This window comes from Anabrus simplex, chromosome 1, assembly GCF_040414725.1.
Source record: "Anabrus simplex isolate iqAnaSimp1 chromosome 1, ASM4041472v1, whole genome shotgun sequence".
NCBI lineage: Eukaryota > Metazoa > Arthropoda > Insecta > Orthoptera > Tettigoniidae > Anabrus > Anabrus simplex.
Genome location: NC_090265.1, coordinates 163,751,268 through 163,767,295, shown reverse-complemented (window position 1 = coordinate 163,767,295; position 16,028 = coordinate 163,751,268). Strand labels below are relative to the sequence as shown.

Below are 16,028 nucleotides of genomic sequence, written 5' to 3'. Positions count from 1 at the left end.
AGTTCATAACGAATAGCTTTCATGACAGCTTGCAGTACTTCAAAATTTCAAATTAATACATACCTACTTAACAAACTACCAAACGAATAATATTCTAATGTTCACAAGCTTCACAAAATGATTACTGTAAGCCACTGAACAAAAATTAGAGAGACATAATATTTGTTCCCTTGAAGAAGGGCTTTAAGTAAAAAAAAAAAAAAAAAATCATAAATCCCCGCATTGGACTTGGCGGATTTCATTACTAATTTCTCTGAGATGTCTGAAATTTTATTCAAACTTCCTGTACGCTGTAAAAATACTAGAAACGAGAATATTTTTTTTATCAAAAATGCCAATTAATGGTACTCTTATTTCTTAAAACTTGTTGTAGTGCAGCTGCACAGAGAGAGAAATCAAAGAAAACAAGGGAAACTTAGATATGTTTCATATACCAATTTATCATTGCAGGAGAGTAAAAAAAAAAAAAACTGGATTTAAATTACGCTGATACCGTATCTAAATCCACCATGTATCCTGTCTGACTCTATCAGATTCTAAAAGAAATGAAGTGTTAATAAAAAAGGAACAGAGATATTTTGTACATCGGGGGAACAATCACTTTCTTTGCCCACTAACTACACCTTGAGCTAGTTCAATTACATCGGTTTTGCGGGAGTCGAACAACAGTTGGCCAACAGCTTCACCTGAAACGTCTTGCTATTGACAGTGGAATTGAGAAATATATACAATAAAATAAGAATGTGGAAATAAATTACTCACCCAGTACTTGACCCAGGACTGTGCGACCGTCCTCTCCAAGGCAGGCGCTGCGAGCGTCGAACGGATTTGTAAATTGTACGAAGGCATAGCCTTTGTGCATCGAAATGCCTAGAAAGAAAAGAAATTACATTATACATACAAATAGTAACAATACATTGTCATAAAACTGCGTTTTAATATTATTGTGCATCAAAGGTGCAAGATACTTTGCAAAAACCAAGGATACTTGCAATTAGTTGTAGAACAAGTATTGGTAACATTAATTAACCTCTATATTTCATACTCATAGTCCGTAGTATTAATTACACAATTGGCTTTACGTCGCACCGACACAGATAGATTTTATGGCGACGATGGGGCAGGAAAGGGCTAGGAGTGGGAAGGAAGCGCCCATGGCTTTAATTAAAGTACAGCCCCAACAACCGCCTGGAGCGAAAATGGGAAACGACGGAAAACCATCTTCAGGGTTGCCGAAAGTGGGGCTCGAACCCACGATCTCCCGAGTGCAAGCTCACGGCTGCATGCCCCTAACAGCACGGCCAACTCGCCCGGTTGTAGTATTAATCATAATAAGATGATTATAGTTAATTATTTTGTACAGTAGAGTGTAAATTCCCCAAGCTAATTGCAATGGAGGCCTGCAAAGAAACAACGAAGAATCGATACGGTTCCTAATTAACCGCGCTTCTATCAAAGTCATTCAGACATTATGAAGAGCAGGTAATGACCGTGAAAATCGAATGAGTCAGTAATTGATTCCAGTTGCTTCCCCTAGTCTACCTCGTTCCATAGTTCAACTGCTACCTGCACTGGTTGACTCGTGCTATCTTTATACCTGAAGAAAATAAGGTGATCTTCGTCTTGCACATTCTTTAAACTTTCGTGCCCAGTCATTCTTACGGAACATGGCAGAACATTTATTTCTTAGTTCGAAAGACAGCACTCCCTCATAGATACGAAACTTACACCTAAACACTGCCTTTAGGTTTGAACCCAATGACCCACCATTTTACCTTCAGAATGGACTATGTTCATATCTGAGTCTTCTGAATGGCATAAATTTGGGTCGTATCTAAGTTTTTAAAGTGCAGTCTGTCTTAGCTTACGGCTAAAAGTTATTCAACACCACAGCTCATCCTCGCCAGTATTCGCAGAGAGGCTGTTCCACTCGGCATGGCAACTCTTCTAGATCTTCTACTACGATATAAAGGTATGAGACATGAAAGATCAGCGTTTAATAGTCCTTCTACTTTTGTTAGAAAAATTATTTGGTAATATTAACATAATTTCATTTAGCGTATGAATTTAAGTGCTAGGAGTATCCAAGGACATGTTCGGCTCACTTCTACAGGTCTTCCTACTGTATTCGACGCACATGGGTGACGTGTGTGGGTGGGTGGGTGGGTGCGTGTAAGATGATGACGAAAATGAAGTAAGGATAGAGCTGGTGGAATACACCCAAGCGTCTGCTCAAGGCTTAACGCCTTCATCCGACAGACTTCATATTCGCTCACTCCATATGAATATTGCAGAGAGGGTTGAAACGTAATGCAGACTTTTGGCACGCGATCTAGGGATCAGAAATTATACCACCATCTATATTTTTTCTTTCTTTTACAACCTGCTTTATGTTGCACCGTCTTACAGTCACAACACTTTCCTGGTGTACAAATGGGAAACCACAGAAAACCATCTTCAGTGCAGCCAACAGCGGGGTTCGAACCCACTATTTCCCGAATGCAAGCTTACGGTCGTGCGCCTCTAACCGCACGGCCAACTCCCTTGGTACCGGACATGACTCGGCACATAAATACCACTATTTTAAATTATGGGGAAAGTACAGACAAACCTATTTTATTTATATTCCCTAGATTATAAAAAATAGTACCGTTTTAATTCCTGGGAGCAAAGGCGGCCGCATAGAGCTAACCACTCTATCCCATTCATATCGTCCTCCAAGGATCTTTACCCCTCTAAGGAGATTACTTTCTTTTTGACATATATTCGTACTTTGTCACGTTAGTTTTGATTAATCTTAAGAAGGGATGAAAATCTTGTGTAAAATCCTCTCAAAATAACAGTAATTATCAATGCCCTTAGAGCAACGTGACCCACGAGTTGAGGAAAGGTGAAATGGCATAATTCGTTACTCTGGTATTAATGCTTTGTTTCCAGTGAATCTGAAACTGGCTAACCATACCTACCTTCTTATCTGGGCCGTTTCATTACTTTCAAGTTCTGTAATCTTATTTTTCAAGGGTTCACTTTCATTTTGCGTATTCCTTTTAAAGATCACTTTCTTTAAATTTATTTAACCAGTTTACCTTCCAGGGTTGTTTTTTCCTTCGGACGCCACCTCTACCTCCTCAAGGGCAGTGTCCTAGAGCGTGAGACATTTGGTCGGGGATAAAACCGGAAAGGAGGACCAGTACCTCGCCCAGGCAACCTGATGGTTGTCTAGTTGTATTTCCTCTTACAACAATAATCACCACGACCTCACCTGCTATGCTGATCAGGGGCCTTTTGGGCGATGATAAAATTGGAAGGGATAGGCAAGGAAGAGGGAAGGAAGTGGCCGTGGCCTTAAGTTAGGTATCAAACCGAAATTTGCCTGGAGAATTGGGAAACCACTCCGAAGATGGCTGAGGTGGGAATTGAACCCTCTTTACTCAGTTTACGTCCCGAGGCTGAGTGGACGGTTACGTCCCAAAACTCACAAGCTAAAATTAGTAGAAAATAGTATCAAAACTCACGACTGCCAACTAGTAGCTGAATTAACATTATAATGAATCTCAAAATTCACGACTGCGGACAGCAGGTGCCTGCGATAACCGCACGAGGGATGAGGTGCACGGTGACTTACGCTGCCCTTCAACCCATGTCTGTCCACCCATTCTTAGAATGGCATATCACATATATTGCTAACAGGAATTATCACTCTACCACAGACCACATTTCCAAGTATAACACTGATCTTTACTCAGTTATTCTGCTTGGTGTCATCGAACAGTGCACAACATGGAATTCGTTACTTCGCAAATAGCAAAGTCACCTTCGTACAGGCCATGAAGGCCCTTGGAGGAGTGGAAGGTAAAGGCTTCCACCATTGTTAACCTCGACTTCCTGACGGGGATTCGAACCCACGTCCTTCCAGGCGAATCTCGGCCAGGCAGCCCTTTACTTCGCAAATGGGTAAACTAAATTTAATGTACAGCGGTTGTAGGTTTTATAAGCAAAGAGAAAGCAAGTCGGACGAAACAGTATGGTTTAGTCATAAAATACTGTCATCAGCGTGTGCTGATAAGTTACATTGCGAGTGACAATAGCGTTTTAAGTGAAACAGCCACCTGTGTGTACCTCATGTCCGTGAGGTTCATAACCTCCTGTCGCGTATACTTTTGCGAGGCTACAAGACAGAGCTACCTCTTGATGAGAGAGGTGCCAATTACAAGAGGGCACGCAGTTCCTGCTGGCGCCAACAATGGACCTTTTCGCCCAATTCCGATTACATTTTCAAATATCTACATTCGTTATGTGGATAGGGTGGACATTTATCCATTCAAAGAAGGACTGGCCCGGCTCGTACGTCTTGAGACCCGTGAGTTATGAGACGACACGGAGTGGACCCCATTCCAGTTCTGAAACTACTTTTCAAAGTTCGTGGCAGAGCTGGGGATCGAAGCCGGGCCTCCGGGGGTGGCAGCAAATCACGCTAACCACTACACCACAGGGGTGGACATTTTTATACAGGTTAATAATCACGACAAAACCCCTCGTAACAATTATTAGGATTAATCATCTTCCTTCCACCGATCGGAGGGGCCGCGCGTGTGAAAGCGCTATGGCTAAGGAGCCAAGCTCTGCATTCGGGAAGCGCGTGGGTTTGAACCCGACCGTTGGCTGCCATAAGAATGGTTTACTGCGGTTTCCCGTTTTCACTTCCAGAAAAATGCCGGGATAGTTCCTTACCGAATTCTATTCACCATAATTCATTTCATCTTAATTAGCTCCTTAACTGAAGTTGGCGTCAGGAAGGGCAACCGGCCGTATAAACATGCCATATGTCCACCTCATATCCAAGACCGTATCAAGAAGCGGGACTGAAAGGTAGACAAACAATCTTCTTCCACCTCATTGTCACCACCATCATCGCGAATAAATATTGTCTTTCCTTTCTTTTTCTTAACCTGTTTACCCTCCAGGGTTGGTTTTTCCCTCGGACTCAGCGAGAGACTACACCTCTACCGCCTCAAGGGCAGTGTCTTGCAGCGTGAGACATTGGGTCGGGAGATACAACCAGTGAGGAGGACCAGTACCTCGCCCAAGCGGCCTCTCCTGCTATGCAGAACAGGGGCCTTGTGGGCGGATGGGAAGATTTGAAGGGTTAGACAAGGAAGAGGGACGGTAGCAGCCGTGGCCATATGTTAGGTACCATTTGCCTGGAGGAGAAATGGGAAACCACGGAAAACCACTTCGAGGATGGCTGACGAGGGAATCAAACACTCTCTACTCAACTGACCTCCCCGGCCTGCGCGGACCACGTTTCAAATTTCGTGGCAGAGCCGGGAATCAAACGCGGGCCTCCGGGGGTGGCAGCTAATCACACTGACCACTACACCACAGAGGCGAACATCACGAATAAATACTTTCTAAATTTGATAAGTAGGTAATACATTTCTCTTGTATTTCTTCCGTCAATTACCGATTGAAACCGCAAAGAACATTTTCTGTGAAGGACTGGACTAATATTTAACAGGTAACTATCACCTTCAAATGTCTTTAAAAATAGAAAATGATGAAATTCAATGTCCAAACACAACTCATGTCATTTTAGAGTCAATGCGCCATGCCTTCTTTCTCCCTCTCACTCAGCTCCACATTCATATAACAGCGCGTTGAACGAGCAATACGAATTGGATTTTCTCCGTTTTGTCGTCGTCGTTTGCTTTCTTCAAGGCAAAGCTAGCAGCCACGTCATTCAATTTGTTACGATACGTCCTACGAGATTCTTACCCAAAATAGGAATGTTTTATTGTTGTTTCTTTCATCTCTTCACGATAGTTATTACCAACCGCTATAGTGCTAATAACAATTATTATTACCTCCCTTTCATTCCTGTTCATTTGTTCTCCCTTCCCTTACATGAATGTCATCACCTTCCTCTTTTTTCCCTGATTACCTTTCTTCATCCAATCTTCTGTGTTTCTCATTTATCGTTGTACCTTCACGTTCAAATGTTTCCGCGGTAATTCAAAAGAAGAAATGTGACATGGTAATAACTTAAGTTGCAACCTCTTTTGAACAAGAATGGAATAAGGTTGGTGATACAGAAAAGAGAAAGGTATGGAGGTGTGGGGATGAAAGAAAAGGCAGAAGTGAGTGGGGTAAGAGAAATAGGCCACAGGAGCCATGTGATGGTTTCCTTTCTTATTCACGCGCATCCCATACTGTTTGACGTGAGTTAGAGCGAGACAGAAGTTTCTGAAGTAAAAGTTTAATTTCGTGGAATCCATTCCCTGAAAACTGGCGCGTGAGACGGTTCAATCTCTCTTTCTCCTTCTCATGCTCATGAGCTATTCAGTGACATCACCTCTCTCCCGACGGTATTGGCACACGAGTAGCAGTGGTTAATATTTTAGCTTCTAGACGGCTCTCTCCTGCCTTGACACTGATCATCACTAACCAGATCTACGCGCATTCATTAGGTGAACCTAATTCAGGCATAAGCTACCCCCTGATAGCTTCCTAATTAACTTAATGTCGCATTTGCTTGTATTCTGCCTCTGAAAAGGCAAAACAGTAGCTCGGTAATCTGGCAGGGAATTACATTGATGAGGAAGGTTTTGCAGTTGCATTTGAGAGCAAAATTGGAACATTTTATTTATTTATTTAGCTCGTGGTTCGGTCTAAGGAAAATCTGAAATTTGCTAGTTGCCAGTGTTTGTAACCATTTCCTTTTAAAGCTCCTGATGGTGATGCTGGCGATATTATACGAGGTTAATCCAGAAATTAAGTTTCCCTATTTTCGATGATGCGATCTGTAACGTTTATTTACAACCCCGGTTATGTAATTGAGAAGCTTATTTCCAAAAGGTACCAAATCCAAAAAGTAATATTTTACAGGAGAGAAGAAAAACGCTCAGAATGTAAAATTTCAACAGAAAATTCATTTGAGCAGTTTTATTATTTTCAGATAGAATAAATGCATTGCTGTACAAATTATTTCTGTTGAAGTTTTTGCGGTTTAGGAAATATTCGAAGAAAATGATTGATTTGGTACTTTTTGGCACTGAAACTCGAAATATCTTCACCTGAAAGACATAAATTTCACTGCAGTCATCAGAATTTTTGACAAAACTGACCGTATTTAGTTATAAAATAGTCCGATTTAAGGTATTTACAGTGAAGGCATAGATTATTTAAATAATATTAAATAAAGGCTTAAAAATGTATCCCTACACACACTGACAACACCACTATCACTTCTAGCTTTATATTTAATCGTCATTTTCTTCGAAACACGCATACATGGTGTCATTTGATTAGGCCTGTGCCTTTCTGGTGATACAACATCAATATACGAAGCAATAATTATTTTTTTTATTTTTAGAAACAGCATCTTTATTCTCCCAGAAGGCACCATGAAACGCTACTATTTCTTATTCTATTGAATCACGGGCTCTACAAAACTCACCGACATTGTGGAAACAAGCAATTTTTGGTTACACACTCGCTTTACTCTCGTATTTTTGCACTTTAGCACGCGTCTTCTCCATTTATCTGGAGCTAATGCCCTCTCCTTGCTTTATTTACTTCTTCAGGAATATCACAGTACTCATCTGAGATATCTGATTCCATACTTTTGAAAAACAAATAGCACACAGGAACAAAAATGACTTCGTAAGAAAACAGTCACTTCACTTCATGTAAACATAGCGCGGCCATTTTGCTGCTGTTCACATGACCCAGAAATGGCCTCTCATTGGCTGAATGGATACGGTACGTATTGGCACATTCAGGCCACAGGATTTGGTACTTATTGGCATCAAACGAGATTTTTAGTGTCCTGTTTTATATGGACTTAGGTCGTTTTGGCTATTTCTTTTTCTTTCATACGATAGAGCTACCTACCAACGTATGTTTTCCATCATAATCTCAATTTCGATTTTTTTTTTTTGGAGTTGGTACCTTTTGGAAATAGGCTTCACAATTATCCCAGTGAAATATTTTCTGAGGGAACTTTTCCTCTTTGTGCAACTCACAACCTGACATTTCATCCTCTTTTCCATCTCTCCTCGAGGTCGTAAAGAACAATAGATGGCCAAGGGAGGTCGATCAAGATAGATGAAAGTGTTAAAAAAATGCCAGGACTAACTAAGTGGCCCCATGGTAGCCAAAGTTTTTAAGGCCCCTTTTAGTCGACTCTTGCGACAGGCAGGGGATACCATGGATGTTATTCTACCTCCCGCATCCACATCAGTACAATGCAAATGCATCATTATAGTTGCATTATATGCTGCTTATATTTGCAAAGCCAACGACCGTAGCTGTATTGAAACACCGGATCCCGTGAGATCTCCGCAGTTAAGCTACATTGGGCGTGGTCAAGACTTGGATGGGTTGCCACGCGCTGTTGGTGGGGGTAAGGGAATGGAGGAGCGGAAAGAAACTGGCCGCTCTACCGCACGTAAACTCCGGCTCAGGCACACCTCTGCGGAGGTTCGGACTTGCCTTCGGGCAGAATACACCCTTACCTTACCTTACCTTATATTTGCAGAAAAGGATCACGCACATGAACGAATCGCATGAGTACAATGAAAACCAGTTTGTGTGTAATGCTCATTGCTTGCCCGGAAGTGTCTGCAGGGGTCGAATATCCCTCCCTCATTCACAGATGCAATACACCTACTAAGGGCTGGCAACAGTGTGACCCACAGAGCTCGGTTGAGTGAACACGCAGCATACCTCGACGGTACAGTGAACGAGCTTTTGAACAGCTGGATGAGTTGGAATGGGTGTGTATCGTCAGCCTAAGAGAGGCGGGTTCGACGTTTCCATTCACTGTTCGTCATTTGAACCGTTCTGACTACATTCTGAGTCGGTGTTGGACGCAGTGGGAACGTGACAGTACACACAAGCGTCGATAAGGTTGAAGTCGATCCCGGGAGGACCATCGGAAGGGAGGTTCCTTTCATCGTGTGATAGGCCGCAAGCATTCCACTCGGAACGCTGTGCACAGTGTTGCCAACTGGGCGGATTTTCCGCTAAATTTGGCGGAATGAGAAGACTGTCGGTGGAGAAATATATTTTAGCGGACAGCGGATTTTTTGGCAGTATAGCGGAATTTGGTGTTTTATCCAATTTAAGCTTTTAAAAAAATTTGTACTCCCGTCTGTCTCCGAGCTATTCCGTATTTCTTTTCAGGAGCTAGCAGTCACATGAGGAAAACATGTTATTTGGATATGATGTTATGAGATCATGGTATTATAAATTTGTAATGCGTGGAGAAAGGGTACTTATCTAAGGTTGACGAATGACGACAAATAATTAAACTGTGAAAGAGTAGCATTTATATTTATGTTATGAAGGAAGACCGTTTAATGAACTGGCCTGTTTTGTGTGTGGCCCTTGAGGTAGGAGATTCACCTAGTTTGCACCCGGCACTAAAACGCCTACAAGTTTTAGCTCGCTGGCTCGCAGGCAGATGATTAATCCCAGTGAAACTCACAGATCAGGTGAGTGCAGACATTTACTTTTATTATTACTATTATTATTATTATTATTATTATTATTATTATTATTATTATTATTATTATTATTATCGCTAATTTTCATTGCTCATTTTTTGAGATCGGATTTCTTGGCAGAATTTTAGCGGATTTTTAGCAGTATGTAGCGGAACTTGAAAACATAAGTTGGCAACACTGGCTGTTCACTATCCAAAGACATGTCAGCGCAGCTGAGGATATGCCTGTGTCCAGGCGGCTATCATAACAATATTTAATTTCGTGGCATCCCTTACCACTACACCATTACGAACTGAGCACCGCCAAGTACGTTTGAATTTCCATCACGAACCGGTAGCATAGCAGCTTGGAAATTGGTGACGAGGGTGATCAGCTACGAATCACGGTTCTGTTTGGATACAGAAGACCACTGAATTCGAATCTAGAGACTTTCTTGACAGCGTAGTGATCTGCGCTTTAATGCAGAGTGGCACACACCCTAACGAGGAGCTGTGGAGCGGGATGACATTTCTTATGATTTACGCTCACCATCGATGGTTACTGACGGAACCCTGACGGAATGACAGTCGTCATGCGATCCCTTCCTAGTGCAGTTCGAATACCTCATTTTTCAGCAGGAGAATGTTCAGCCTCACATAGCACGGGTGTCTCTGGACCACCTTCGTGATGTCAACATGCTTCCTTGGCTAGTACGAACTTCAGGAACAGGCAATCGATTTCAAGTGTGATTATGAAGCAAAAGCAGAGTTCCTAGGCATGAATGTTGAAAATATTTGGTCAATCTACTTTCCTTTGTACCCACAAATAGGTATGGAGGTGAGAAGTTTGCTGGTTTCCATAACATACAGTATCTAAGTGGGTCTTGGTTTTCTACACTCGCTTGCATCAAATTAAAATACACTGACTGACAGAGCAAATGCAACACCAAGAAGGAGTGGTCAGAACTTTATGCCAATTGCAGGGTAGACTGACGTCACTGAGGTATGCTCATGATGTGAAATGCGCCGCTGTGCTGCGCACGTAGCGAACGATAAATGGGACACGGCGTTGGCGAAAGGCCCACTTCGTACCGTGATTTCTCAACCGACAGTCATTGTAGAACGTGTTGTCGTGTGCCACAGGACATGTGTATAGCTAAGAATGCCAGGCCGCCGTCAACGGAGGCATTTCCAGCAGACAGACGACTTTACGAGGGGTATGGTGATCGGGCTGAGAAGGGCAGGTTGGTCGCTTCGTCAAATCGCAGCCGATACCCATAGGGATGTGTCCACGGTGCAGCGCCTGTGGCGAAGATCGTTGGCGCAGGGACATGTGGCACGTGCGAGGGGTCCAGGCGCAGCCCGAGTGACGTCAGCACGCGAGGATCGGCGCATCCGCCGCCAAGCGGTGGCAGCCCCGCACGCCACGTCAACCGCCATTCTTCAGCATGTGCAAGACACCCTGGCTGTTCCAATATCGACCAGAACAATTTCCCGTCGATTGGTTGAAGGAGGCCTGCACTCCCGGCGTCCGCTCAGAAGACTACCATTGACTCCACAGCATAGACGTGCACACCTGGCATGGTGCCGGGCTAGAGCGACTTGGATGAGGGAATGGCGGGCGGAACGTCGTGTTCTCCGATGAGTCACGCTTCTGTTCTGTCAGTGATAGTCACCGCAGACGAGTGTGGCGTCGGCGTGGAGAAAGGTCAAATCCGGCAGTAACTGTGGAGCGCCCTACCGCTAGACAACGCGGCATCATGGTTTGGGGCGCTATTGCGTATGATTCCACGTCACCTCTAGTGCGTATTCAAGGCACGTTAAATGCCCACCGCTACGTGCAGCATGTGCTGCGGCCGGTGGCACTCCCGAACCTTCAGGGGCTGCCCAATGCTCTGTTTCAGCAGGATAATGCCCGCCCACACACTGCTCGCATCTCCCAACAGGCTCTACGAGCTGTACAGATGCTTCCGTGGCCAGCGTACTCTCCGGATCTCTCACCAATCGAACACGTGTGGGATCTCATTGGACGCCGTTTGCAAACTCTGCCCCAGCCTCGTACGAACGACCGACTGTGGCAAATGGTTGACAGAGAATGGAGAACCATCCCTCAGGACACCATCCGCACTCTTATTGACTCTGTACCTCGACGTGTTTCTGCGTGCATCGCCGCTCGCGGTGGTCCTACATCCTACTCGGTCGATGCCGTGCGCATTGTGAAACCTGCATATCGGTTTGAAATAAACATCAATTATTCATCCGTGCCGTCTCTGTTTTTTCCCCAACTTTCATCCCTTTCGAACCACTCCTCATTGGTGTTGCATTGTCACTGTCAGTCAGTGTATCTAGCACGGATGGACGTTGAAAGTGATCTTATATTTGCGTTATCGTAGTTGGTACTAAACATTTTTTAAAAAACCGTAAAAAGGGAAACAGTGTCAGCCCTCTCATTAATTGCGTTCTTACAATTTAAACCAGGTAATGTAACTTTAAATTTTAACTGCAGTGAGGAAAGACTCTCTTGTAATATACGTCTATTAAGAACTTTTAATTAAAATCTTATATCAACAAAGCAATTATAATAATTTTGTTTAATATACACTGACTGACAGAGCAAAAGCAACACCAAGAAGGAGTGGTCAGAACTTTATGCCAATTGCAGGGTAGACTGACGTCACTGAGGTATGCTTATGATGTGAAATGCGCCGCTGTGCTGCGCACGTAGCGAACGATAAATGGGACACGGCGTTGGCGAATGGCCCACTTCGTACCGTGATTTCTCAGCCGACAGTCATTGTAGAACGTGTTATCGTGTGCCACAGGACACATGTATAGCTAAGAATGCCAGGCCGCCGTCAACGGAGGCATTTCCAGCAGACAGACGACTTTACGAGGGGTATGGTGATCGGGCTGAGAAGGGTAGGTTGGTCGCTTCGTCAAATCGCAGCCGATACCCATAGGGATGTGTCCACGGTGCAGCGCCTGTGGCGAAGATGGTTGGCGCAGGGACATGTGGCACGTGCGAGGGGTCCAGGCGCAGCCCGATTGACGTCAGCACGCGAGGATCGCCGCATCCGCCGCCAAGCGGTGGCAGCCCCGCACGCCACGTCAACCGCCATTCTTCAGCATGTGCAAGACACCCTGGCTGTTCCAATATCGACCAGAACAATTTACCGTCCCGTCGATTGGTTGAAGGAGGCCTGCACTCCCGGCGTCCGCTCAGAAGACTACCATTGACTCCACAGCATAGACGTGCACGCCTGGCATGGTGCCGGGCTAGAGCGACTTGGATGAGGGAATGGCGGAACGTCGTGTTCTCCGATGAGTCGCGCTTCTGTTCTGTCAGTGATAGTCACCGCAGACGAGTGTGGCGTCGGCGTGGAGAAAGGTCAAATCCGGCAGTAACTGTGGAGCGCCCTACCGCTAGACAACGCGGCATCATGGTTTGGGGCGCTATTGCGTATGATTCCACGTCACCTCTAGTGCGTATTCAAGGCACGTTAAATGCCCACCGCTACGTGCAGCATGTGCTGCGGCCGGTGGCACTCCAGTACCTTCAGGGGCTGCCCAATGCTCTGTTTCAGCAGGATAATGCCCGCCCGCACACTGCTCGCATCTCCCAACAGGCTCTACGAGGTGTAGATATGCTTCCGTGGCCAGCGTACTCTCCGGATCTCTCACCAATCGAACACGTGTGGGATCTCATTGGACGCCGTTTGCAAACTCTGCCCCAGCCTCGTACGGACGACCAACTGTGGCAAATGGTTGACAGAGAATGGAGAACCATCCCTCAGGACACCATCCGCACTCTTATTGACTCTGTACCTCGACGTGTTTCTGCGTGCATCGCCGCTCGCGCTGGTCCTACATCCTACTGAGTCGATGCCGTGCGCATTGTGTAACCTGCATATCGGTTTGAAATAAACATCAATTATTCTTCCGTGCCGACTCTGTTTTTTCCCCAACTTTCATCCCTTTCGAACCACTCCTCCTTGGTGTTGCATTTGCTCTGTCAGTCAGTGTATGTAATCATAAAACCATTATAAACATTCTTTGAGTTACACTAACTTAAATAGTACAGTAGAAGTTTTGTATTTCAATTTTTAGGCCTAGGGGATATGGTCTAATTCGAGAACGCCTAGTGGGGCGTAGGCCCACAGAGACTGAGAACCCCTGGTATAGATGGTTGAAGAAATCCTGTATCACATTTCATTTTACTCGACGTATGATGTATAAATCTCAATTCGTAGTAGCAACCGCTTTAAATTTTGACTTACTAGTGGAATTAATTTTAATTCTCTAACATAAAATGGGCGCTTAATGTGGTAGAAACGCAGTTCCACAAGACAAATTGGTGCAGTGCTGCAATGATACACAACACCGAGGACATAGAGGGAAATGCAAGATTAAAATAAATCTCTGTGGTTATTGTACTTTTATATGTAAGCCGAGAGAGGCAATGGTCGCTTTTATTTCTGTTACTTTAATTCTTTAATTCAGTGATGATATAAAAAGATTGTGACTAACCTCAACATTTATCTCGAGATGAATAAAAATATGAAATGTAGTTCTAACGGACTTACCCCAGGAGAACTCTTTATCATCTGCGTCACTATTGGAATAGCAATTACTTGAACGTGTGGGTTTCAGTCTTTATCAAGCTTCCTACAACGGAGGAATCACCATTATCTCCATGTCTATGAATAAATCCTTCTTTTATCACTTTCATTCATTTCCTCCGAAGTCTGATATTGAAATTCAGTTTAACAAATTCAACATCTCGTCTTAAAAGCAATGCATGAATCAGGAGGAATCCTATGTTGCTGATTTTCTCTTAATTGAGTTTAAGCTGAAGGAACAATTACATTGAACGTTATACTACATTAGTCAGCTGTAACTCTGTACTTAATTTTGTTGAAGTTTCGTTGTTTCAGAATAACATACTGGGTAACTACAGGGGCATAATGACAAACAGGCATAGTTGCTGGCTTCTTAAGAAGGCAGCGGTTTCTAAATTATATCCACGAATCTCTGGTCTGATAAAAAACATAATTTTTGCCTAGTCTGGACGTAAATACCGTTACGAACTTCCCACCACATCCCGACATTTTCCCCGTCATCTGGCGGCGAATAGAAGAACCTCTTCCGAGACATTCTGTATTAAGCTTCAAGGTGATTCTATTAGGAAGGCAGCTTCAGACAGTTTTGATGTCCATAATGTGCCATTTCACCGTTCTATATTTGCGTCAGCAGGAACAAAAGTGGCGTTCAAACCATTAAAAGGTCAATGTGAAAGCAACTAACATCGGTACGAGCCGAAATAATAATTCTTTCAACCGGAAGTCACCGAAAGAACCATTCTTAGAAGTCTGTGAGAAAAGAATGACAGAAGCGGATTATTTAAACTAATTATTTTAAAAAAAGACTTCCATTAGAACATTCGACACAATTCAGCACTACGGCAAGTAAGAGGGAGTCGAGCAAAGAAATAAGCCAGCTTATCTGATTTTAAGATCGACTATTGACGGAGAATAAAATCCGCGGCAGCCCGCTCAACGTCAACTGCATAAATTGAAATAACTGCGCGAAATTTAAAGACCAGCAAAAAGGAATCATCAAGTCTGGTACAACTAATACGTCACGGCTGGACTTGGAAGTTTTATATTTGTCTGATACTGCACATCGTAGAGAGCAGAGTCCAACCAGCTGTCAAGTGCATTTCTAAGAAGCACGGAAAAATTGCATTCACTCGGCAAGCGAGAGAGTTTACAAATAGTAGCACAGTTAGAACTGTTATAGCAAAACTAGGCGGCCCAGAGCACATTTATTCTGATATCATAGGCAGTACGAAACGAAGATAAACTGCAACATGACAACATTAACTAATACATTGTATTATTCTGTTCCTAATGTACCAGAGACCACTATGTTGTTCTAAAAGACCGAGGCAGAGACTACTCCGACTATGGTGGCGCTTTACAAGATTGATGACCCAGGAAGATTGGAAATCAGCTGAGAAGACGAGATGGACCCGATTACCTAAAGCAGAACCATGGAGCGAGGCCTACCATTCCCGATGACCAACAGCGAGATGGCAAACAGGGCCCAATAAGCAAAGTTAAGTCCCCTATGAGTCGTTTTTCGTAAGTAGAAACCTTTATTTTTCGGCTATGTGTGATATGATTTGTGACATTGTGCGTGCGTATATAATATTGAAGTGTAATTACATGGATGTAGGTATTCATCTGAAGTTACTGTTAATGCCATATATAGGCGTAAAATAACAGTGAAAGCCGTTCGCAAATTTATCAATGTGGTGTGAGAGAAAGTAATAGATATTTTTAATCGTTATCAGTGAAGTGTTAGAGTATAATATGAATGTCAATATACATGTGTGATGACTTTATCGGAATAGCAAGCTTGGAGATCGTATTTAGGGAATGTTTACGACGAAGTATAGTAGTACAGCTTAGTATTGTGATACACTTTTCTTTGATACTATGACGGTAAGGATAATGTTTTTTATATGTGTAGGTTATGG

At 43.6% G+C, this 16,028-nt stretch overlaps 1 protein-coding gene across 2 annotated transcripts in view; it reads right to left on the bottom strand.

Moving 5' to 3' along the window:
- Positions 1-16,028, bottom strand: part of LOC136885364 (uncharacterized) — a 1,248,630-nt gene that overhangs the window by 1,025,630 nt on the left and 206,972 nt on the right. For both annotated transcript variants that reach the window (XM_067157879.2, XM_067157886.2), the window contains exon 3: positions 763-870. In XM_067157879.2, the coding sequence (XP_067013980.1) occupies positions 763-870 (108 nt within the window). The remainder of the gene's footprint in view (positions 1-762; positions 871-16,028) is intronic.